We start from the raw sequence: 26,001 nt of genomic DNA on the forward strand, positions 1-26,001 counted from the left end.
GGCCCTGCCCTCGCTCGGCGGCGGGGGCCGAGCGGCAGCAATGGCGGCGCGGGGCCGCCGCCCGCCCGGGCAGCCGCGGCTCTAGGAGGGACGCGCGGGGCCGCGGGGCGCCGCTTCCCGCCGGGGTATTTATTCCTCCCCTCTCGCTTAAGTTGCCAGCGGAGCGCGCTGGCCGGAGCCTGCCCCCCCCGCGCCGCGGAGGTGCGGGGTGGCCATGGAGAGCCCCGCCGAGAACCCCAGCAAGGCGGCCGAGTACCTGAAGGAGCTGAACAAGATTATCGAGACGCAGCAGGAGCTGCTGGAGAAGCAGAAGCGGAGGATAGACGAGCTGGAGCAGCAAGTGGCCAAGTTGTACCACGAAAATGCCTGCCTGCAGGACGAGCATCACCGGCACCTGGCCACATGCCGGCTCCAGCAGGGCGTCCCCCCCGCGCCCCCGGGGGTGCTGAGCGCCATCCAGGAGAACGCCAGGCACGAGAAGTAAGCGCTGTCCGCCTTTCTTTGCCCCTTTTTCGGGCAGGGGGTTTCCCTGGCGGGGGTTCCCTTCCCTTTCCCCTCCTGCTTTCGGCCGCCCGAAGCCGGCAGCAGCGGGACTCCCTGCGGGGTGTGCCCCGGGCGGCCTCGGGGGACAGCCACGGGCTGCGGAGGCATGGCCCCAGCCTCACTGCCCGTGTCTCACTCGCTCCCTGGCCGGGGTCCCGGGGGGTTTCCTGCAGGGCTTCCCCGGCTGCACCGCCGGCCGTGCCCACGGCTGTCCCTGCGGCCAGCGCCGCCCGCGGCGCTCAGGGGATGCCCCGGGCAGAGCCGCGGTAGCGGGGCGCTGGGATCAGCGGGGCGAGCCCTGCCCTTCTCCCCGTAGCGTGTTCGCTGCCGGTCCGAGCGCCGTGGGGAGCGGGGGTGTTCAGCGTGGGGAGCCGCCCGCCCCCCGGGAGATGCCCCGCGGCGCTCCCGAGGTGCGGCCCTTGGCTCCGGCCGCTATCGAAAGTGACCCGGCCCGGGGTCAGTAAACATTGGCCGCTCGCCACCGGCGGGCTGGCCCGAGCCAGCGCCAGCTCGCCCCGTTCGGGCCGCCTTCGCTCCCGGCATCTATTCCAGCCTCTCTAAGCTGTAATTAATCGTCTGCGTTTCCCCAGCCCTGCGAAAAGCCGCTTAGTTGCGGGGTTCCGAAGCAGCAGGGATTCGGGAATAGCAAGAACTGAGGTCGGCGCTTTCCCGTAGTATTTTTACTTCTGGAAAAGTATTTAAGGCTTGGCTTTCCCGGAGCGGAGTGGGAAAAGCATGCATGGGATTACGAGCCCACTTCGCTGCTTGACACAGCACAATGGGCTGTTTGTGATCCGCTGCGCTCGAATTCCTCAGGTTTATAAATACAGACGCGGCGGCTCCCGGCCGCCGGCAGCCCCCGGAGTGCGGGACACAGCATCGCCCGAGGGAGGGCGAGCCCGGACAGCGCTCCGGCCGCGGGGTGCCGGGGGTACCGGGGGTGCCCGGGGTGCTGAGGGTGCCCGTCCCGCTGCGGGAGGCGCCGCTCGCTCGCTCGCTCGCTGCCGGGCTCGGGCAGCCCCGCTGGGCTCGGCAGCATCGCCCTCCGGAGAGCGGTGTCGGGCAGGGATGTCCCGGGAGCTCCCGCCGGCAGGGTGGAAGCGCTGCTGCCGCTGCTGCTGTGCTCGGAGTCGGCGGTGCTGCTGTTCCGAAGCAGCTTTTTCTCAGTGCTGCTGTGGAGGCTTCAGAAGGGTCGCTGGTGGCTCAGTGTCCCCTTTGCCTGCTCCTGCTCCTAAGCCTTGCCCCTGGCCAGGGGAGCAGGCTGGGAAGGGAAGTGGCTCTGCCTTCTCAGCGCCCTTCTTGCTGTCAGCGTTAACTGGGCTTCTTTTTCTGCGATGTAATCAGTTTAGTCTTTTTGATAAACAGAGATGTCTCTCTGAAAGTAAATACCTCCTGTAATAAACTGGAGAGCATGTTGTCATTTATCAATCAATCAATCCCTTAAGGAGAAAGAGCTGTTTCCAGAAAATATGGAATATTTACACTAATCCTATCCTGTGCCTCCCTGTCCAGTACCCGAGGATTTTTGTGGCTGTGCTTGTAGTACATGTCAACTCAGCTATCTTGTCCCATTTGTCTCTTGTAAATGACATTACCAAAAATTGTACAAATGGCTTGCCTTGTTTGATAATATTTCTCCTCTGCAGCCCAGGACTCATTTGCAGAGCCCTCCTTGGGCAGGCAGCTCTGGGGACTCAGAGGCTTTTAAGTCTCTTAAGTGGATTTGATGCTGGGATCAGAATTAATCTGGGATATTTATGGCAGAGTTGTATTGCTTTGAGGCATAGCCTGGGGGCTTAGTGGGGGAGCTGGGAGCCAGCCCTGTGCATCTGGCCCGGCCCTTGGCCCACGTGCCTGCCTGGGGAGCCACAGCTTCAGGGCCATCTTCAGCTGAGCAGTCCTGCTGTCCCCTCTCCTCCCCCAAAATTGTTCTCCTGAGGGAGGGAGCCCCTTCTTCTCTGCAGGTGGCCCTGCCTGGCTGGGTGTGTCACACCTGGCACAGGGGCTGTGGCTGTTGAGGCCCCATGCTGTCCAGAGCAGGTGCAGGAGCCACTCATGCCATCAGTTTATTCTCTGGCTGGATGCAAAAGATGGAGGAATTCTCCAACTTAGAATAGAGAATAATACCCTTGTTTTAAAGGGTTCTCCCAGTCCCACGGTTCCCTGCCAGGTAGGGCTTCCTGGCAGCCCTACCTGCAGGTTCCAGAGGTCTGGAGCTTTGCTCTCAGGAGCTCAGCCTCAGTTTCCTCAGACCTAATTGTCCCATTCACCTCAGGGATCTGTGGGTGGGGCATGAGGATCCCTTGTTTGCTGAAACTCAGTGTCAGGTGCCAGTGATGCTGAAATGGGCAGTGACCACTGCTCTTCCTGACACTTTCGTACTGCAAAGCTAAAAATAATGGAATCATTTTTGAGGGAAACTGGGCTTCTCTTAGTCAAATACACCAAGGCTTTTAGATGTTGTCTTGTACCTTGATTTGAACAACTTTTCTAAACTGCTTAGACTCCTGTCCTGCAGCAGCTTCACCTGTGTGAGGTGGCTGTGGCTCCCTGGCAGGGGTCCCATAATGCCAGATGTGGTTAACTTGTATAAAAGTAAGTATGCAAAAGTTATACAAGATAATATGGCTATGGATAGGTCTTAATACTTAATAAAAGATAGTAAAGAAACCTGACAAGCAAAACAACAAAATCCACACAAGTCCTAAAAGTTTTCAGTTCTTACAATGGAAGGAATATACAGGTGAAGACCACTTAAATAATTTAGAAAATCTGGTGTAGTTATAGAAATTCTGTAGCTTGTGAGGAGGAGAACAGTTAATGAGCCCTGAGACAGACTTCTGGAAGAAAGAAACTCAGTCCAATAATATATATAGAAATATATAAAAATAATCTGGTTTATGCACTTCCAGAAAATCCTAGAGTGGGAGAAATGTTTCTTTTGTGCCAGTTGCTGATGGAAGAAGGGAGGGAGGGAGGAGCAGAGGGCTGGGTGAGGAGGTGAAGGTGTGCTGCTTGTCCTGCAAGGACAGACCAAAAAAGGTTTGGGGGCGGTCTCACAAATTTTACAATGATTTGCTGAGAGCAAATCAACATTAAAGTGCACCGGGGGAAATGAGAATAGTTGATAACAAGGTTTTGTTAGGTGTGATGAATCAGCATAAGGAAGATAACAATAGGTGTTTAACTCATTAAGGTGTTTAACTCTGAGTTGCATAAGACTAATGTTGAGTGAATCTATTTCATTTAACGTTTGAGAAGCAGCAAGAGCCTCTAGAGCTCAGCTCCTTGGTGTAATTGGATAACGCACTTTTTTGGGGGGGTGCAAACCCAAATGCGCTGCATTTTCTCACATCTATACAAGGATAGTTTTGCGTGTCTGAGAACTCAACACTGGCCCCTCGCAGCTTAGGGAGGGATGTTTGTGCTCATCCTAATCAAGTTAAAAACTGTGCTGCTTTTCTACGGAGAAGGTGCCTGGTGGGAGGCTGAGCAGGAGGCAGAGCAGAATTGTCTGCTGAGACAGAGCAGTCTGAAGGGGCTGTGTTTGCAGCTCGGTCTGAGTTCTGCACCTGGCCTGGCTGGTTTATTTTTAAATGAATCTGGGGCTGGTTTTGTTCTCTGGGCCATGGCAGCCCCGGATTGGAGCTGTAAGACACCCCCAGAGTGTCTGGGAGGCGCTGGGCTCTGGGCTCGGTGGCGGGGAGCAGCGGAGTCGCTGGCGTTGTTGCTCTGGTGACAGTCACATGTGAAGGCTGCCTTGTGCCCTACATAGGCGAGCTTGTGACTTGGCCTGTGGCTGCCGGCGCTGGGAGCTGCCCTGCACAGCCCCAGCAGCAGCCCAGACAGTGCATTAGTGTAGAGACCAGCAGGGCTTGTTTTCTCTGCCTCCAGAGATGTCCTCTGCTAAGACAGGCTGTCCAAATGACGTAAATCCCATCTCCCTGCCTGCGCCGCGCTCCAGCAGCAGCTTGTTTGTGTTTTGTGCGCTCAAGTGGAGGGACCCAGCAGCTGCTCCAGCGGGCTCGTGCTTGGGCAGCTTCTGCCTTCTCTGCCTCCTTGGCAGCAGGGATGGAGATGAAGCGCTGCTGCTGGGTCCTGTTTCTCCAGGAAGGGTGGTTTGTGGCTGGAAGTCTGCAGTGCCAGGGCAGTTCTTACCAGGGATGCACCCGCCTGGTTGTCTGGCTCAGCTGGTGAGGAATGCATCCATGGGGGAAGCACAGGTTGTGCCCAGGGTGAGCAGCTTATTCCTACAGGGTGCTGAGTGTGCTGTCAGCTCTGTAGCAGGTAGGGATGGTGTAATTCCAGCTTTGAGCAGAAACTTGCACCTTCAAATAACTTAAAAGAACCCTGTTCGCTTCATTTTCAATCCGTAACTGGAACAGTGGGACTGCTGAGCCCTGAGAGTGAGGGTTTCACACTGAAGGGAGTGCTTTTGCTTTTGAAGCCCACATTTTGGGGTCATTATTGTGATTTGGACAGCAGCACAGGGGTGAGCATCCCTTAGAACAGGCATTTGTGGTGCTGGCAGACTGCAGGAAATCAACAGTGTGAGGATGTGTAAGAAGATGTGAACTCACTAACTAAACTCAGCTAAATTATTTTGGATCTCTGAAATATTGGCAAATTCTGGTACTTAATATCTGCTAAACATTAAGCTAAATGATGACACATAAAGACAAATTCATTTGAAAGCTGATGTGTGCTGTATAATCAATAAACCAAGGCAGGGAGTGGGGTGCCAGGAGCACAGGGATGACAGAGCAGAGTGCTGCTATCAATAAAGTTCCTGGGAATTCAGAGGGGGGAGGGAGAACATGGTCCAGAAAGAGAACAGCAGAAATAAGTGTTGTTTTGGGACAGAAAAACCAGTGTAGCAGAAAGTAACCCATCCTGTAACACAATAGCTTTAAAGACTGTTTCAAAACTTGAAGTAAATATGTCCCATTTAGAGCAGGGCAGTGCTAAAGAATTACCAGGACTTGCTGGATGTGGTATCCTCCTCTGATGAAGCTTTTTATTGTGCTGACACAGAGCACAGCTTTTGAGCTTCCCAACTTTGCAGTTGTGTTCTGAACTTTAAGAACAAAGTGCGTTTTTGTGCTCCTTGCTGCTTTGATGGCCTTCCTTAGGAATTCACTCTCAAGGAAACTGAAAAACACTTCCAGAGATGCACTTCTGCAAAAGATCTGGAAGTGTGCATGGGTGCTGGGGCCTGGTGAGCCAACGAGAGCTGCTGTGATTTCTGAGGGCCAGGTCTGCACATCCCTTCCCTCTCTCCCAAGCCCTCCCTCCAGGCCAGCCTGGATCTCCTGCTTTGTGCACACGCAGGTGTGGAGCTCACAGCAGGACACTGCTGGCTGTCCCCACCCAAGGAGGGCAAGGGAAGGCTTCTCCTGGTCTGCAGTGCCAGTCTTTGCTGGGTTTGACCAGCAAGCACAGCAGCCAGAGGAGCAGGATGGCCCCTGTGGAAGGAGGCTCCCACTGCAGCACCTCGGTCTGTCCTTGGCTCCTCAGAACTTGGCAGGTTTGGGTTGATGCATCAGCCAATGCTTTTGGGGTCAACCCTAAAAGTCAGTGTTGCTTCTGAGGACCTGAGCTTCCTGCTGGGTGAGGGATGCTGAGCTTTGCCCACTCCAAGTGACAAACCTTTGGGAGGAGCTGAAGAACAGACGTGCACATTTCTGAACCTGGCAGCCTCCTTGCCCTGGTTATTTGCTTAGGAGGACAAGGCTCCTTCAGTCCTTAGGGAAGGTGTGTTCTGGCAAAAAGAAATCAGTTGCAGCTTTTTTGAAAACCTGAAGCAAAATACAGCACACCCAAAGAAGTGTCTTCAGGAAGAGCTGATTTGAGGGCAGATCACAGAAGCTCTGAAAGAAAAAGAGCCAGGCATTTCAAGGTGTTTTCCTACAGCATACCAATAGGGGACTAAATTATTAACATTGAAATAGTAAATTCTTAAATCCTCCTTGCAAGCAGCATCTCAAAAAGCTTCATTTGGTTTTTTAGACCCAGCAGAAGTAGTTGGCTGTTGATGTGCTGGTCAGTGGGGCTCAGCTGAGCCCAGTGTCTCATGCCCAGAGTGGGTGCAGAGGTTGTGCCTTCCTCCAGGGATTTCTTAAGGGCAGGAGAAGCGGCCCCTGTTTGACACTGCTCAGTTTGGTGGCTGTGGTGTGCTGCAGACCCACAGAGCATCCCAGTGCACTGAATTTCCCTGGAGTTCATGGCTCAGCTGGGGGCACAGCCCCCTGTCTGGGCAGAGCTGCCTCAGTTTGGGGGCTCAGCTGGCATTGCCATCCCCAGTCTGGGCAGAGCTGCCCCCAGAGCAGGCAGCCTGTACCAGGTGGGTCTGTTCCATGTGCTCTGCCCCAGGCTCCTGCGTGCAGGTGCAGCGAGGTCATCCCATGCCAGGCCCAAGGAGGTGTGTGGGAAGCTGCTTAGGTAAGTGGATTTTGCAGGTCAGAAGTAATTCCTGATGTGCAGCCCACACTTGCATTATTCTAATTTGATCCCATCATTCCGACTCAGACCCTCTCTATTATGTTAATTGCACCTTTTTTTGGTGTGTTTTGCAGCCTGCAGATACTTTCAGGCTGTACCTGCCAGCGCTCCTGCCTTTCATCTTAGCTCAGCGAGCCCGTGAATGAGGTTGTCATAATTCCTTTCTGCCCGTGTCCCTGCCTAATTGCACTGTTTTTCTCAGCAGAATTGTAGAATTGGAAATGGAGACAGTGTGAGCAGGCTGTGGTGCAGCAGAGCAGCGTGGTTTGAAGAGATGGATGTGACGGTGCGTCCTGCTGGCTGCTGGCTACCTGTCCCTGGGCTGCTCCTTTCCCCACATTCCTTGCTAGGAATTCCTCTCCAGATCCTTCATAGCGTTTCTTAAAATACTGGAATTCTCAGCTGTTGTAGCTACTGTGCTGCAGTGGGAGAGATGCTGGTTTTGCTGCCCAGAAGTGTGGGTAGGAGTTGTTGCTGTTAATGGCCATTGCCCTGTGGCTGAGGGCAGGAGCAGGAGGTGTCTCCTCGGTCCCTCCTGCTGACCTGCTCTCTGCCCTTGGCACAAGGAGCAGGGGGACTGATGGCTCTTTTACAGCTGGGCAAGTCAGAGTTAATGATCTTCTCTTAATGGGCTGCTCAGCTGGGCTGAGAGATGGTTGTGTTAAACAGCACACTTGAGACAAATAAGGCTCTTAAAATCCTGGGTGCCCTCGTGGCTCTAAACCAACTTGTTTGAGTTTAATGATGTTGTTTGTGTGGTTTGTGACAGGAAAAACTAATAATGTTAAAATCAGAGAATGAATCCCAGGCTGGTTTGGGTTGGAAGGCACCATAAATCATCTCATTCCACCCCTGCCATGGCAGGGACACCTCCCACTGTCCCAGGCTGCTCCAAGCCCTGTCCAGCCTGGCCTTGGACACTGCCAGGGATCCAGGGGCAGCCACAGCTGCTCTGGGCACCCTGTGCCAGGGCCTGCCCACCCTCACAGGGAGGAATTCCTAATTCCCAATCTCCCATCCATCCCTGCCCTCTGGCAGTGGGAAGCCATTCCCTGTGTCCTGTCCCTCCATCCCTTGTCCCCAGTCCCTCTCCAGCTCTCCTGGAGCCCCTTCAGGCCCTGCCAGGGCTCTGAGCTCTCCCCGGAGCCTTCTCCTCTCCAGGTGAGCACTCCCAGCTCTCCCAGCCTGGCTCCAGAGCTCAGTCTGCTGCAAAGCGGCCAAAATATTTGAAGAGGGTGAAGCGCTGCAGAACAGAGCAGTTTTCCCAGCAGAACCTGAATCCCCGACTCGCAAGTTATTTTCCCGGCTGTTGTGTCCTGTCGGGTGTGGAGCTGTGACCCCGGGGAAGCCTCCATCCCTCCCCAGCCCGGTCCCGGTCCCCGTCCCCATCCTGGTCCCCATCCCGGTCGCCATCCCTGCCCATCCCCATCCCGGTCCCGGCCGTGCTCCCTCTGCTGGCTCCGCTCTCGCTGCTCAGCTGCAGAGCCACATCTGGAGCGTGGGACTGTTTCTAATGGCAACATCTCCGCTCCTCCTGCGTCTCCCCAGACGTCGGAAGGGCTGCTGCGAACGCAGCTGAAGATTCATGAGCGAAGTTTTGTCTTGAAGTGCCGAGGGAAACTTTCTTTTCAAGTGGTGCCGTTTTAAAACGAAAGAAATTATTCTGCTGCGAGGTATCTGAGTAGACTGAGTGCTACTGCTGTGCTAGATAAGAAAGATGCTGCTACTGAGTAGCTCTCTATAGCGACTGATTGAAATATAATATACATTATTTGCATGTTAATAAGATTTCTAGTCAGACTTCCCCAGCAAACACAAGCGGAGACAAAGGCATGCATGTCATACATCTCTAGCTGCAGCACAGCAATTCTGATTTACTAAGTGTGAATTCACTTCATTCTGTAATGAGGCAAAGAAAGCAGCAGGGGAAGGTGGGGAAGCAATCTCCTGGCCTTCTTCAGGGTTTGGGATGCAGCTGGGAGTTGATGTTTGTCAGGGTTTTCCATCTTTGCTGGATTTCTCCTGGCTCACAATGACTGCAGGTGACTTGGGAGCTCTTAATTGCTCCTTTTGAGCATGGAACATGGAGCTATGGGAGAAGCACAGGGAGATTGTCCTCAGACAGGGATTCTGCTGGGGAATCTGAAGCCCTGGTGGAGTTAAATCTGGCCATGGACATCAAGGACAACAAGAAAAGCTTCTACAGGAATGTCAATGATAAAGGGAAGAGTTGGGAAAACATGGGCCCTGTGCAGAAGGAAACACACCTGGTGACAGGGACAAGGAGGGGGCTGAGGCCACCCAGCTCTTCTGTAACCAGAGAATTGTCTCTCTGAAGTTCTGACTGCATCTCCACGAGCAGAGCAGCTGTTGATAATCACTGGGTTAAGGAGTGGTACCTTCATCAGGGAGGTGTCAGTGGGGACCTGCGTGCCTGCAGGTGAGTGTCCCAGGAGGAGCTGGTGGAACCTGTCCAGGGCCAGGTGGGACCTCAGTGCTCAGGGGAACGCTGGGGCTGGGAGAGCTGAGCAGCAGGTTTGGGCCAGCAGACCTCAGTGCCTCGCTGGGGCTGGTTTCAGGTAAAAAATGGACACTTTAATATGAGTAAATACTTTAATATGAGTAAATATTTTAATGTGAGGTGGGCAGGACCTCTCTTTGCTTGATTGGTTCAGGTTACCTCAATTTTAGAGGTTCACTGCTGCAACGTTTTGTTTTTCTATGAACGTAATGGTTCTCTGCTCACACGTGAGGAATATAAAATCTTGATTGTTTGTCTTCTGTGTGCTCTTAATGGTCCTGGAAATACAGGAAAATGTCAGGGATTCACGTGAGTCATTCCAGACAAATGATTGGCTTCCAGTTCAGGTCCCATCAATCTGCAGCCTTGATCTCTTGTTATAGTTTTCTGAATTTAGAAAGTTATATTTCACTAGAATTAAGGTGATTTTTTTGGTTTTTAACAAATGATAAGAGAGCAAACCCACTTGTAATGGATTGTGCTAGACATCAATATTCTTCTAGCATGGTTTCTTGGTAGGACAGGCAGGGCACTGAGCCTTTGGGTGCACCCAGAGCTGTTGCAGGGGTTGTTTGCCAGGTCTGCTCTGGGGATGCTCTCCTTGGTGCTGGGCTGGAGCTGCTGCTCGCAGCAGGGAATTGAAGGGGAGGGTCCATGGCAGGGCAGGGGATGAGAGTCCGTGCCCAGGGCAGGCTGCAGGTGGGATTCCCCTCCTGTGGTGCAGCTGGGACCTTGTGCTGTGCTGGCTTTGGAGGGAGCTCGGGGGATTGCAGAGCCCTGAGCCATCCTTCTTCTTCATCCTTGCTGCTTACCTGGCTACAGCCCCTTCACCTTCCTTCTGCCAGGGAATTCAGAGAGGAGCAGGCTCAGAAACATTCTACTTGATGGTCCTTCGTTCCCCTCATGGCTTCCTTGCGAGGCAGACAGGTGTTCCTGTGGAAATTTAAGCATTGTTATTCAAACCCAAAGCACCCAGACAGATCATTATTTTAAATTCTTGGCTCGAGTGCCTGGATCCAGTGGCACCATGACCCAGGGTGAGTGTGCTCTGTGTGCCCTGTGTTCTAGGCTGCCTTTTTCCAGCTCATGCTGTGGTGTCCTTTGTGAGCAGGTCGGGCTGTTTGTGTGGAAAGTCCTTGTAGTGACAGCAAAGAAATTCACAGTTGTAGGAATATCCCCTGGGGGTTTTATTTGCTGCTGGAAGTTCTGATTAATGGCTCTGTGTTGTGGAGAATAGGTGTATTTTGACTTTTCCTTGCATTCCATCTTTCTGTGTAGCCTGTGGCAGAAGAAGAATTTGATTTTGGCTTCAAGCTGGAGAAGCTGAGTGCACTCCAAAGAAATCTGCTTTAGTCTGTTCATCCTGCCTGGCTCTCTGCTTCACCTAAGCAGGACTGTGGGTGGGCATTCTCAAACCCTCAGTGTGACTCTTGGCAAAATTCACTGCTAAAATCAAACCCTCTGTCCTGATCTCTTTAAAGGCAAAAATAGCCTCTATCATCTTGTATCTCAATTCATGCACTTAACTTGGGTGTGTAATGCCACAGAGGTGAGCAGCCTCTAATTACAGGAAGGTAAAGTGGGGATGTCTGACCCTTCCTGGAGGATTTTCCTCCTCATTTAGCACAGCCTTTCCTGGTGTTGATCTCCCTGACTGAGACCCAAAGAGTGAGGCCCTGCTGTGCAAGGGGGGCTGGGATCTAATGCAAATGAACCAGCTAGATTTGAATAAGGAAATAAAATCTATATTCAGCTTTCAGGCTTGGTTCTATTTTAAGCTTTTAATTGAGTCCACCATTTCTTGAGTGCTTGAGGTTGTCAAGGGTTGGAAGAATGGCTTTGTCTTTCAGGAAGGGAGGAAGCTGACTTTATTCCAGGTTTGCTGAGGTTGTGACACCAGTGCTACACAGAGTTAGTGCTGACATGGAGCACTCCCCCTGCCTGGTGGGCTGTGTTTGGGCTGTGCCAGTCAAGTGTTTGGAGATGAAGGTGCCAGGTGTGGATGGGAGGAGAATCAGGGGTAAAGGAACTTACCTGTGACCTTTTTTCCAAATGGCTTGGGAGGAAAACTTTGAAGGCAGTGATCTGAGACTGTGCACGGAATTCAATAGCTGCTCCTGGCTTGCATTGCAAAGGAATTCTAAAAGGGTGATAAAAACTACTTCATTTAAGGTAGGAGAAACCTCTTGAATCAAAGGTCAAGAGTTCCTCCTGCTCATATTTATTTCAAGTGGCATGCAGCTTGACAGGCCCATGCCAGGCTCCTGTGACCGTGCCCTGCTGTAGATGGAGCTCACCTTAGTGCTAATTTAATATTTAATCAGAGCCTGATGTGCAGGTGACTGCAACTGAAGGAGAGAGGCAGGGAAATTAATTTCTGCTCCTGCTTTCCCCATTTGCCAGGGTTGTACCTTTGGTGCTTAAAAAGAAGAAGACAAACAAATTTCCTGGCCTTTGGTGCTTAAAAAAGAGAACGGTTGGGCTTGGATCTGGATTCTGTGTTGAGCAGCACAGGTTGCTTTTAATCCTAAAAAGGAGATTTGCTGAAATCTGTTCAGGGCACTGTGGTTCAATGGGGTTTTGGTTGTGCACAAGTGCTGCAGCAGTGCAGTCCTGTGCTGCATTAACATGGGTGGCGGCTGCAGCCTCAGGCTGCCAGGACCAGGGGATCACTGCAGAATGTGCTCTCTGTGGAGGGTCCCTGTGTCCCCCCTGGACCTGCTGACATTCCTGGGGCAGGGCTGTGGGGGCTCTGGGGGCTGCAGAGACGAGCTCAGGAGCAGCTCAGTGTGTGAGCAGCTGTGATCCCTCAGTGGGGTGTGCTGGAGCCTGGGCAGGGCTCAGGGCTGTCCAAGGGGATCAGTGACACCTCAGGGTCTGCAGGGGAACTTCATGCCTTAGAGGAAGGAAAAAGTCTTTAGAGAATAGAGAGAACATCGTGGTTTGCATGTTTTTTCCTACTCTCTGCTCTACTTCAATATAGTGACAACTTTAGGGTGGTAGAAATGTGCCTGTCTTGGAACTCATCACTGAGAGCCTTCTGCTGCTATTGGTGCTCCAAAATAGATACCAGGCTCACATCTCACAGGGTATTTTTATGTGCTGGGAGTGATTTCCCCCCACCCCACCTGCCTTTTTTCCACCCATCTGATAACTTCCTCCAGCGACCTGATCTCCACCCAAATGCATCTGATGAGAGCAGCTCCTGCTCAGGGGCTGAGGGTTCTCTGCCCTCTCTCCTGCTTGCTCTGAAAGCAAGAAAGGATAATTCTTTAAAACACATGGGGGAGTTATGTAACTCCTTGAGGAAAGTGCTTCCCAGCACTGAGCTTTGCTTATTATGTAATGTGATACATCACCAGAACTTGCTGACATAACCCATGATCTTCACCTCCAGTTGCTCACGAAAAACCTGTTATTTCCCTGACCTCACTTGGCTCTGAGGACTGTGGGCACTTTTAGGACCTTGTTGGAGTATTTTACTCCGGAGTAAGGAAAACTGCTGGCAAATCAGGTGCCAGTCTGAGCTGCCTGCTGAGGGAGTGCTGTGTGTGGTCTGAGTCTGTAGCTTTGCTCCTCTGACCCTGCTCTTGTTTTAAGTGACTTTTTGCCTTTAAACAAGTGCTTCCCAGGCTTTGAGCAAGGAGCAGAGGTGGTTTCTGTGTGGCATTGCATGACCCCCTCAGGCTGTTTGAATCATCTTGCTGTGAGTGAAGGAAATCATTGAACATCTCAGAATGAGATGAAGAGTCCTTTTCCAGCTAATGTGATTTAATTGGGAATATACTTCACTCATGCTAACAATGCAATGAACCTTGGCATCACCAGCTGTGAAAAAAGCCAATCACTTGTTTTAAAATTTTAAAAGTTTAATAGTCATAAAATAGTTATAAGAATAGTAATAAAAATTAGAGCAATAAGAATTTGGACAGTCAGAGTTAGGAAAATAAAGGACAATTTAAAAAAGCAAAGAATTATGGACATCCAGATGCTTTCCTCAAAAAAGCATGTCCTCTAACAAAGGACTGACCATTAAAAGCAACAGCCTGTTCATATTCATATATTTCATACAAGATGCAAATATTCTTTTCAAACAAAGGGTGTTTTCTGGTTATCGTCAACTTCCTCCCTCACCTTGTAAATCAATTGTCTTGGTCCCTCAAAGTCTAGTTCTTCCCGATAAGGAGGCAATAATTATTCTCCTGGATTTTTGGTGTCTTGTTGCTGTTGTCTCTCCTTGAGCTAGTTAGAAAAAGTATCTTACATCATGTAGTTTCCGTAGCCTAAAACTATATTCACCACACTGCTTAAAAAGATTAGTACAGCACTACAAAAAAGGATTAATACAACATGACTTTCCAACGTAACACGTATAGTATTCATTTTAACATTTGCAAAAAGCCAATCGTATAATATGCATTTTTCACACCAACATACTTAACTAACCTTACAAAGGTGCCTGGCAAAGGTCACCGGAGCTTTCCTTAATGATTCAGCTCGTGCAGGTCTGGAACTTGGTCAGTCTTTGTGCATTATGCTGATTTATGCTCTGGTATTCTGTCTAGGAATAGATTGTGTGAAGTGGCTGTTCAGCAGCCTGCTGTTGTATAATAAATACCATGGAAGTGGTGTGACAGGCTCTGTGATTTTGGGGTCCTCAGAAGACTGACCAATAATCACAACTGGTTCTGTTTTCCCCAGGGACAGTTATGGACTGGAACAAGCTTAACACTCAAAGCTTTTTGAGCCAAACCCTTCAAACTTTCCTTTAAAACCCTTACAAAAGGACCTAGAAAGAGCATTTAGAGCCAAATAGCCAATTTGTAAGCCATCATGCTCCTTGGTAGCTGAAATGCCAACAAAATATCTCAAATTTATGTCACCTGCTCAACTGAGCACAGGATTTCCACTTTGCTGCCTGTGCTGAGTGGTTCTTTGGGCTGCTGGAGTTAACTGGGCAGGAGTCCCAGGAGGCAGGAGCTGCTGCTGGTAGGGATCTCCTGACTGCCACAGATCTGCTCCTTCCCAAAGGATGGGACTCTGCCAGGAAGTCTGCCTGAATAACTCATGTCCACTACACAACATCACCTTCACCAACTGGAATATTTTCTGTAAGGCAGGGAAAGTGACAGGAAAGACTCAAGTGTGCTGCTTCCTGACTTTCTGCCAGCTGATCAGGGAGTGAGTTTTACTAGAATTCTTGGTCAGAATCAACAATATCTTTCTTTAACTGAAGCAGGTTGCTTTTATTTCTGAAGAGCAATGTCAGTGTGGGGTGGCTTGATCTCCATGTGTTCAATTCCTGGGAGATGGAGAAACTCAAATCTCTAATTAGCTGTCTGTTTGAAAGAAGTCAGACTTCTGAGCTGCAATAATAGTATTGTCTGGGATGTGGAAACAGCCAAAATCAACAACAGGGCCTGGGGATGGGGAAGCTTGGGATGCTGTCAAAGCTGGTAAGTTCTCTTCTCTCTTGGCTAATTCTGTCTTTGATCTGAAGTGTGGAGGTCCTGGTGCTCTGCCCATGCACTTGAGAAGGTGTGAATAAAGAAGGGTTGAATGCATGAGCTGCTGCTCTGCAGCTCCAGACCTCTTGGGGGATAATTGAAATGGGAAGTTTTGTAAAGAACACAGGATGGGAGAGCTGGGAGTGCTCACCTGGAGAGGAGAAGGCTCCAGGGAGAGCTCAGAGCCCTGGCAGGGCCTGAAGGGGCTCCAGGAGAGCTGGAGAGGGACTGGGGACAAGGGATGGAGGGAGAGGACACAGGGAATGGCTTCCCACTGCCAGAGGGCAGGGACGGATGGGATATGGGGAAGGGATTGTTCCTGGGAGAGTGGGCAGGCCCTGTCACAGGGTGCCCAGAAAAGCAAGTTGTTCTGTTATTCCTCAGTGTTAAAAAAAATCCTGTCTCAAAATACCCCATCCTCAAACAGAGCAGGTATCAGACTAAATTATTTATCTGCTGAATTTACGATCTCCCCTTGCATGGCAGCATTTGGAGAGCAAGTGACTTTGTTCTTGTTGTGAATTTCTCTTTCTAGTGACCAAGCCCTTTCTCTGATAGAAAGGCTGAGGCTCTTGCTGTAAACCCTGGTGCTCTTGGGGCATTTCCTCATTCAGAGCAGAACCCTTCTCCCTGTTCAGCTGGAGAACAGGGCTTTGGGAAGATTCCTGCCATCCTTGCTCTGCTCAGCTCCTCTAGAAGCACTACTGATACCCCTCCCAGATTTAACTTTGGCTTTGCTGAGCTTTCCTAACCTCCAGGAGTTTATATTTGGGGTCCATCTGTTAGCTTGGCCTCACATGACAATTTTGTACAGGTTTTCGCTTCCTTCATGGGGATGTGAGTTCTTTACATTTATTTTCAAACTTAACACCAATGTCTAATTCTTCTGATGTCTCACTACCCACGGAGCTGCAGATATTTTTATTTACTTGTGACCAGTAATCCACTGGTGAGCATCAAAGTCCAAGTTGAAGGCTTCCTGTTGGTAGGACAGGATTGCAAACAGCAGAAGGCAGCTGCACAGCATCAGCTCATTAACCATTCATTATGGTATTCCTGTGTAAAACACTTGCTTTAGGGTTTGCTGCTTTGGTAGCTCTGGGAGAAGGCTGCTACTGAGGTGGCTGGGTTATGCTCTGCACCTCTGACAATGTGATTTTTCATGCTGCAGACTGAGCTGAAGGAATACATCACTGCAGCCTTACTTAAGGCAACTGAAAAACCCAGCCCTGCTCACTCACTTCCTTTGATAGCAAGAAAAAAAAAATCCCGTTTCCCTTCATGAAAGTAGTGTGGACAATAATTTGTACTTTGGAAAACCTGTCTTCCCATTATGTGCTAGTTTTTCTTAAAAAGCCCAATAAAAACGATGAAAAAACCAAACCAACCAACTAAAAAGCCCCAAAGCAAACAAAAAAACCCCAAAGCAACCCAACCCTCAAACTCAAAAAACCCCAGATTCTGGTGGCTTTTCACACCTTGTGCTTTATTTTACCTTAATCAACCAAAGGTGGCAGAACAGCCACTGACATCCTTTTGTCCTTCCTCACCCAACACAATATTCTGTGGTGGTTGCACAATTTGAGTTTGTGCTAAATATAGCACGGGGAGTGCTGAAGGAGGAAATCAGGTGTGTCTGCCTTGGACACCTCTCCCTGCTCCCAATTCTCCTGGAGCATTCCTTTCCCATCTCATCCCTCCGCACTCCCTGTGCTGCCTGGGGAAGCTCATTCTGACCAAGGCGACGTTGAAAAATGAGCTGGAAGTGTTTTGGCTGCCTGGGAACATCCTCACTGCAATTCTGGATGTTTCTGGCTGTGTCGTTTCTCTGCTGCCTTTTTGAGCTGGGACACGAAGCCTGCCTGGATCAGGGGCGGGAGGGGTGGGGATGCCCCAGCTGCTCTTTTTCCACTCAAGGAAATGGACTTTTGGAGCTTTGCAGACAAGAGTGATATGGCCCAACTTATGAGTTGAGGCAGTGAAAATGAGCTACAGTGAGATTTCATGCTGATGTTTTTGTTTGTTTGTTTTTTAATCTATTTTAATGTAATATCTACCGTGTATTTGACTAAGCAGTCCATTGGACCTTGGGTTTTTTAGGAATTATCCAAATACAGTTTTACTTTAGAAAGCCTTTAACAGCCTTCTGCACAGCAGCCACATTATATTTACCAGGTGGATTTTCTTCTGCTTTTGGGTATTTAAATATTTCAAGTTGAAGGTGGAGTTTTTTTTTGGTTTTTTTTTTTTTTTTGGTTTGTTTTGTTTGTTTGTTTTTTGGGTTTTTTTTTGTTTTTCTTGGAGAACAATTTACAATGGATATTTACAGTGATTTCAGGTACGCTGGCAGCTCTGTGTTTTTAGAATTGCATTTTATTGATGTTTCCTTTATTTTGATGATATTTATTTTGAAATCTGGTGAGATCCAGCAAGGGGACAGACTTCTTTGAGTGGAGCTACCTGCAGTTGTGGGGAGCTGCTGTTCTAATTCAGAAGTTTTTGCTACTATACAACACTTAAAGCATACAATGAATTTAAAGGAAATTCACAACTGGGTTATTCTGAGAAAAATCTTAGTGCTGCAGTAGAAAAGGACACAGCACCAAGATTGCTGTTACTTGGACTTAATGACTTAAAAAAGAACTAAAAAATTCCTACCTCCCAACAAAGCAAAATGAATTGCTGTCTGATCTCTTGTTTATAATTAAGTAAATGGATCAACCTGAAGCACTAAGAAGCATGGCAGGTTTAGCCAGGGCTCTGTGGCCAGTGCTGCTGACAAAGCATCAGGATATTCATTAAATTGCTGAGCCTGTATTTCCTTTGTTGCTCGAGCTGCCAGCAGAATTCCTGAGTAGCCACGAGTGGCTTGTGTGTCTTGCAGCTCTCTGTGCTGTCAGAGCTCTGGAGATGGCAGCATTTGGCCCCGATCCGTGGGAGGCAGCTGGGAGGTCTGTGCCACACTCTGAGGGAGTTCTGCCATTCACATCTTGGGAGTGCTGCTGAAATTCCAGTTCCATGACGTTGGTGTAGAGAACCTACTTATAGCACCAGTGCTGACTGCTGGAACCATCTGCTGCTGGATCCCGGCATTAATGAAGAGCTTGTTCTTTATGTAAGAAAGGGAAGAAAATCCTCCCAGAACAGCCAGCCTGGAAAGCACAGGACTTCCCCCCTTTCCCCTCCTCCCTCCCAAAAAGGGATTCAGAGAGCCCAACTGCTCATGCCATGTGAAACACAATTAAAAGGGGTTTGTGACTAAATGTCTCATCTTGCTTGGAACACATCCTCTGGTATTTTTAATCCCAAGTCAAAACTACTACTGGGTTCCTGCCACCAGTGCTGGAAAGGATGTTCTGAGGAGAGGATCAGGAGTGGGCTTCAGGCTTTGTTTACCTCTGGTTTTGTGCCCACCCCAGTGAAAGATGAGGCTGTTGGAAAACCTGCTCACTTTCTGAGAGGTGCTGATGCCTTCAGTTTTAGCTTTCATATTTTCCAGGTTCTGTCCTGCATTTGTGTGTAACTCTGAACTTCATATAAAGTGTTAGCAAGTGCTCCTCACAGCTCAGTCACACAAAACAATCCTTTTCCAGCCCCAGAACCAAGGACACCATTACAGCTTTGGGCCCAAAAAGTGCAGACAACAGGGAATTGAGGAGAGCAAACTGGGAGCGTGGGACTGCATAAACTGGAGCTGGAATTGGACCAAAACTTACAAAAGTGTGAAAACTCGTGACCCGTCATCCATCTTGGGTGTAGCCACGGCCAGGCTCTTGCACTGCCCAAGGTGCATCCTTTGAAGGCCTTTTAATGAATCCCTGCTTTCTTCTTTAGCACTGCAAAACTTACTAAAGTGTGAAAACTCGTGACCCGTCATCCATCTTGGGTGTAGCCACGGCCAGGCTCTTGCACTGCCCAAGGTGCATCCTTTGAAGGCCTTTTAATGAATCCCTGCTTTCTTCTTTAGCACTGTCCAGCCTCTGTTGTGGCAGCCTCTCCAGGCAGCAGAGGGGTGCAGCTCTGCCTTCAGCTGAGGGCTGGCTCTGAGTGTCAGTCATTAGCCAAGGCTGTTGCTCGTGTTCTCTTTGCCATTGTCTCCCTCAAACGCCCGGAGAACACGAGCAGCTGTTCTCGTTATTTCTGCCTCTCGGGAAGGGATTACCTTTCTGCACTGAAATTCTGGGCTTGCTTTATAGCTGTTGCTGATACAAGCACTGGGCCAAGTAATATCTGTCTGTCCAAACAAATAACGTGAGGACACTTTGTTCTAATTCTTAATTTCTTCTGATTCTGTTAGATGTGAACTTGGTTTTCAAAGGTTTCCCTCATACCATGTTCTTTGGGTCATCTTTCCCTGATCTTCTTGAGATTGTCATGCACTGATGCCTCTTCTCAGATTTGGCTGTGTTCTTACAAGTGTAACGTGTTATAAAAGCCACGTGTGGTAGATCAAGGGAATAAATATGATATCAAATAAATATAGTGGCTTTTATTTGTAGATGTTGACTTAGCTTTATTTGGAAGAGATTACAGTTCTCTTACCCCAGCAAATTTGAAATACGGTGTTGATATTGAACTAATGATTCTTTTCTTATCTTGTGTGTGTTCTGGTAGATTATGAGCTGCTTTTATGTGCCTTTTATAGACCCTGCTCCTGCTTCCAGATCGTGTGTTTCAGGGCCATGGAGTGTAACCTGACGTGGTAAATCAGCTTAGCTCTGGTCTGGCTTGCACAACACGGGATGAGGATGGATTTCAAATTTAATAATGTTGAATGACATCAAGTCCTAGCAAGCTCCTGACTGTCACTCCTTGCAAATGGCTTTATTGGGCTTGTAATTGATGCTTGAGGTAATTAGTGCACACTGCAGGGTGTTATCTGAATTCTCAGGGTTGATCAGCAGGCTGAGTGTGGAAGCAGATCTTGGTTCAGAAGCATGAAAAGGACATTTTGGAGCCTGGCACTAATGGGCTCTTCATACAAACCTGCATAGCTTTGCTTGGAATTTTAGGAGTAGTGTCATGATTGGCTTTTCTGTCCCTTACAAGAGCTGCAGATGGGAAGTGGGGAGCTGTTTTTTAGTAACAGAGCAGGGGTTTATCCTTGATGTAGGAGCCTGTGTAGCTGTGCTGGAATCTCACAATGGACGTTTGCAAATTACCCAGCATTAACACTTGCCTAGAAAATGTATTTAGGAACCCACTTTGTCTTTGAAACTGGGATGGTGTTTGAATAATTTAATACACTATGAAATGGAAAACTGAGGCTGCTCTGCTCTGCTGGAGGGGCTTTTCTGGGGAGTAAAATGCTCAAAAGATGGAGCTGACCTCACAACTCTTCTGTATTTCTTTTAGAGCTGTGAAGATAACTGCTTAGGGCTTTAAAGGAGCTGGGGCTTCTGAATTGCAGGCTGTAAGTTCAAGTGTGTCTTGTTAGGAATAAATGCTCCTGTGCAGTTCCTTTAACAGTTTGATTCTAAGTGTTCTGTTTCTGTCCTGCCAAATTCGTTTGAAGCTCAGCATCAGGCAGGGCTAAGCTTTGCTAATCCTTCAGAAACATTTAAACTGCACACAGGTAGTTAATGAAGTCAGTGGGACTATTGGAAGCACTGCATTTAAGGGTTCTGCTGAATTAGGGTGTGCGTTTTCCAGGGATAACCAAGGAATGCTGGCACTGCCCCGTTCATCTGCCTGAGGCTCTGCACCATTACTGTCCTTCCCGTGCAGAGCACTCAGCAGACACGAAGCACGCTGGTGCACTCTAGAACTGAAGGAGAAAAGATAATAAACCAATTGTAAAAAGCTCCAACTCTCTGCATTCTGTTCCAAATGCATCTCTCCAGCCTCTGGCTGAATCTTCCGTGGAGGGAAGCCAGGCTGTGGCCAGGAGGGAGCCAGGGCCAGCTGTCAGGAGAAGCTGGCAGCTGGGAAGTGTTTTACAATAATTGCGTGGGGAGCGTGCAGGAGAGGCTCTCCTGAGTGCCCTGTCCATAGCTGTCATTTCTGCACGTCGTGGAATTAGTGACATGAGATAGATTCACACTGCTGTCATAGGAAGCTGGAGAGATCAGTCACCTCCCAAAGCACAAGTTAAGGACCAGGGAAGGAAGAGGGTAAAGATTGTTATGCAGAGGAAATGGGAATGTTTGTCAAATCTGACAGTATTGAATATTTGAACTTCCACATACTGCAGGCATGGTTTAGAATCCCAGCCCTGTTGAGAGGATCTTTCAGGCTGGGTTTTTGATATATTTTGCTGTAGCACACACTAGATTGTCATGCTTCTCTGGGGGAAAATGTTTGGCTTGCAGTGCAGTGCCACAAGTGAGAGACTGGCCCCTGTTTTTATTTGTGAAGGAGAGTATTTTGCTGAAGTCTTTGCCAAAACCCTGCTATGTTCAGGGCAGGAGTGTGGGGATGGGCTCAATTTAATAGATTTCTAGGGAAGCTACTGATTTCCTCACTGCAAAGCTCAGGTTTAACAGATAGGGCTCTTAAATTTCAGCACAATTGATCAGTTCAGCAGAAGCACTGGGGTTAGTGCAGTTTTTAAAAATCAGTAAATCCTCACCAGCAGCACGAGCAACAGCAGCATTTACAGCTGAAGTACAAATAACTCCTTAATGGGACAGCATTGAATTCTCATTTTTTATTTGCTGAGATAGACTTTTATTAAATAGTCAGCTTAATAAAGTGAGTTCATCTGTTCTGTATCAGATGCCAATGTTCAGCTTGTGATATCTTTTTGTCACCTCTCCTCCCTGGGCCCCACCCCTGGGTATAAATCTCACTCAGCAGGCTTTGGAGCAGCCCTGGAATGCCCTGGCTCAGGTGATCTCCAAGCAGTTTATGACCTAAGCATTATCCAGGTTGCAGCAGTGGATGTTTGCAGGGCTCCCAGGGGCAGTGACGTGATGAGCTCTTGTGTTATGTCACCGTGACCCATTTCTGGGCTCCCTCAGCTCACCAGCAGCTCCCAGGGCACCACTGCAAGGTTATTTAAACACCATCATTTGCAACCTGTGCAAAGCTCTGCATCAGGTGAGAATAATTAAATGGCTATAACTGTGATTCAAGTGGAACCAGGGCAATTTAAATTGCTTTGGTGGTGTTAAGAGTGAACTTTCTGTGGCACTTTGGGCACTCCTGTTGTAATTACGCTTTGAAGGGGCTGTGTGTCCATCTCCAGATGTTACTCACCTTGTCACAGGACTGTGCCCAAATGAGGTGTGACTGGTCCCATTTCCCAGGCTGTGTCTGGGGGTGGCTGCCCAAGGAGCTCACCTGTGGTTGTACCTGTGTGTGCCCAATGTGAGGGCTGAGCCAGGGCAGGGCTTTGGACGTGCTTAAGCTGTGCCTGGATGAGCAGTAACAGAGCCTTGGGAGGGCAGGGTAGAAGTCTGCCCAGTGGCTGACAACAAATCTACCTTCTCTTCCCAAAAAAATGTAAGGGTTATATTTTATTTTAATTTTTATTTTGGTGGTAGTGGGAGTTTAAAGAAACTGAAGAGAGGGATACCTAAAAGCAACCTTGGCAAACTGTCAGAAGCTTTGCTGCATTAAACCACACTCTCATTTCTAAGCTTGTAGATGAACTTCTCAGCTGTCCTCAGGAAAAGAGCAGCTCTGAGTGTGTTTGTGGTTGTAGCCTGAAGATAAAGGTGAGCTAAAGAGGATGTGGAACTGGCAGTGCTGGCTTCATGGTTGGGCTCAATGATCTCAGAGGGCTTTTCCAGCCTCAGCCATTCTACAATTCTTTTTTTCCCTCCCTCACTTATTAAAATAAAAAACATAACCTGAACAGTCTCTCAGCATAAAATTCTGTTTAATCTTTAAACCCGTGCATAAATTGTTTTTCTTTGTAAGCAATCCCTGCTAATACCAGATTAGCAGGGCTGTTCCCCTGCTTTGTTCCTCCACCTGTTCCATAGGACACACTAGTATTCCTGAGCAAAACTAGTGTCACAATATGGATTCTTAGGGTGATGGAAGAAAAAATTATTTTTGTGTTACAAATGGCTGTGATTTTTCTGTATCCTTGTATAATTATAGCTGAAGTTATTGTATAAAGTGGGATTTGATTTTTAAGCTGAAAATTGGATGCATTTGGAAACAATTTAAATTTTCTTAATATAATCCAATTTTATTTATGCAGGTATAGTCTAAATGGCACCTGGAGTAACAGTAGGTGCTGTATCTCCTTTGATTCTTTGTAGCAGGAAAACAGAACCTCACTGAAGTGTTGTCAGAACAAGTGGAAAAGATTTGAGTCCAGGATGTGCTTTTATATCCCTTTCAGTTGTGGTCCTGTGTGGAAGTCCCTTAGGTGAAGGTTTTCCTCATCTAGGTAGGACCCCATCACCATAAGAACAAAGTGCCATTGGAATATCCTTCTGGAAGGGAGACACTTTATGGAATTCTGTTTCTGCCTTAGCACGTGGGAGAAACACCTCAAAGTGTTTTTGAATCAGTGCCTGGGAGGCAGGAGATGTGGGGAAAGGAACTGGGAAGGACGTTTAGGATGAGAGCTTAGGTACATTTAGAATCCACTGGTTCTGTGGCTCACTTTTACCCCTCTGCAGTGAGTTTGGTGCCTTGGCTCAGAGGGTTTGAGAGCTGTCTGTGCTGGAGGAGGGCTCTGGGCTTTTGTGGTTTTTTTTGTTTTTGTTTTTTTGTTTTTTTTTTTAAAGTCCCATGGGGCTGAGGCTGGTGCCAAGCAGAAAGGTGTGGAGGGAGCCATGTCCCCGCAGTCCTGTGCTCCCCTTTGTGTGCCTTTTGTAGCTGCAGTGTGCTTGGAGCCCTGGGCTTTGTGGTTTTCTGAACCCTAACCTAGCTGGAGCAGTAAAAGCCTGGCTCAGCTGCTCTGAGCAGCCCCTGCAGGGGAGCATTTCCTGCAGGACAGGCTGGGGATAACGGGCCTGCCACGAGGGATTTTTCCTTTTCCCTTTCCCTTTTCCCTTGCCCCTTTCCCCCTTTCCCTTTTTCTTTCCTCCCTTCCATCACTCTGCTTCATCAGGAAAACAGGAGCTACACTGAGAGACTGGGCTGAGTCTGACCACAGCTACACCAGCCAGCCTGTGTTTGGGAGCTACCTGAGCTGGGGTCCCGCTCAGTACAAGCAGGTGAAGTCCTCTGCTCCAGTTCTGGTGCTGGGGGGCTGAGGGAAACCCAGTCTGGACCCTGAGTTCAGCTCTGGCACAGCACTTTGAAGGGCATCAGCTGTTCAGAACAACCCCTGTGAGTTCCTCATCCTGGTGCTGCTTTGGGTACGGCTGTGGGAAGGGCAGCCCTGGTGCCTCCTCAGCAGCTGGACCTGGAACTGCAGCTTTAGCTCAATTTTGAGTAATCTGTTGGATTTACAAGCAAAGACCCCAATCATGGAAGTGTTTTTCATGCCTGAGTGTGTTCAGTTGTGATGTCCCAGATGGGTAAAGGCAGCACCCAGTGATGGTGTGTGTGGAATGAAGCTCAGAGTTCCATTCCTTCTCCTGCAGCAGCATTCCCTCAGGCTCTGTGTCTTTTTCTGAAGAAGGAAGTGAATTGTGTGCAGGATTTTGGTTATGAAACTCGTGGAAAGCCATATGTGTGTACTTGTTCAGCACAAAAAGGGGGATGTAAGCACCCTGGCTTAACTTTAGACAGTGCCTTAGTTTCACCTTCCCTCTCCCTCTCGCCTTTCCTCTCGTGCTCCTGGGGTGAACAGAATGTAACACAGAATCACAAAATCTTGGAAATGTTTGGGTTGGAAGGACCTAAAATATGACCCAGGTACAATCCACCTTCCACTGTCCCAGGCTGCTCCAAGCCCCATCCAGCCTGGCCTTGGGCACTGCCAGGGATCCAGGGGCAGCCACAGCTGCTCTGGGCACCTGTGCCAGGGCCTGCCCACCCTCACAGGGAGCAATTTCTTCCTAATATCCCATCTAAACTGACTTTTAAAGTTCAAAGCTCTTCTCCTTGTTCTGCACTTATAACACAGCACTGGCCTGGCCATCTCAGAATAGGCTTTGACTTTAAAAATCCAATCTTAGAATCCTGCCTCTTTACCTGGTACTTGGAGTGATCTCTTGCAGTGTGTACTTTGTAGCTTCATTCTCCTTGAAATCAGAGGAAAAATTAATTTTCTTCATCCTCCTTTGAGGAATCTCCATTTGCCAGCTGGTGCCAGCATTGAGCTCTGCTGGGTCATTCAGCAATTCCCAGTGTTCCCATGGAATAATCCATTCCCCTTGGCAGGCTCTGCTTTGAAAGGCTTGTCTGTGTATTTAGCAGTACATGCCTTGTGCCTTGAGCTTGTCCTAACAGCTCTGGCTGGTTCTGAAATATCAGTGTCAAACTCCAGATCAGAGCTCTTCACTGGGACAGGAGTTTAGGTGACAAAAATTTTCATGCTGAACTGAAAACTCTTCCCTGGGGGACAGCATTTCCCTCCCTGTGGCCAGGCACCTGCACCCATGAATGCCTGGGTGGGAACAGAGGCAATTAAGCAGTCACTCATTAAAAGCACTGGTTTGGTTTTTCCTGCTGCCTGGGCAGAGTTTTCCCTGTGGAAGTGTCTGGAGTTCCTGTGTGGAGGCTGGAGCAGCTCAGAGCTGGATTAACTTCAAACCTAAAAATAGCCCACAAGCAAAAACGCCTTTTCCTCCAGCGAATTGTGGATTCTGGAGGGAGGGCAGAGGAAAACTCAGCTGGGCTGCCTCCTCTGGAGTCCTGGCAGAAAACAATGGAGCAGAGTCCAGACCCCCTGAGTAGGTGGGATTCCTGCAGCTGTCACTGCACAGCAAATGGGCTTTTAATCTGATTGAACTGAAACGAAATACTACACAAAATTCTGCTGCTTCTGAAGAGTTTTGGGTTTTTCTCCTCAGCCTTCTAAGCTTGCATTTGAGGCAGTTACATCATAATATTTTATAACCTGGATGATTATGA

General features: G+C 48.9%; 1 protein-coding gene across 1 annotated transcript in view; it reads left to right on the forward strand.

Moving 5' to 3' along the window:
* Positions 1-56: 56 nt before the first annotated feature.
* Positions 57-26,001, forward strand: part of LOC121349051 (IQ motif and SEC7 domain-containing protein 3-like) — a 124,280-nt gene continuing 98,335 nt past the window's right edge. The window contains exon 1 of the mRNA XM_041459114.1: positions 57-480. Within this exon, the coding sequence (XP_041315048.1) occupies positions 215-480 (266 nt within the window). The 5' untranslated portion in view covers positions 57-214. The remainder of the gene's footprint in view (positions 481-26,001) is intronic.

Source organism: Pyrgilauda ruficollis, unplaced genomic scaffold, assembly GCF_017590135.1.
Source record: "Pyrgilauda ruficollis isolate IOZ18807 unplaced genomic scaffold, ASM1759013v1 scaffold131, whole genome shotgun sequence".
NCBI lineage: Eukaryota > Metazoa > Chordata > Aves > Passeriformes > Passeridae > Pyrgilauda > Pyrgilauda ruficollis.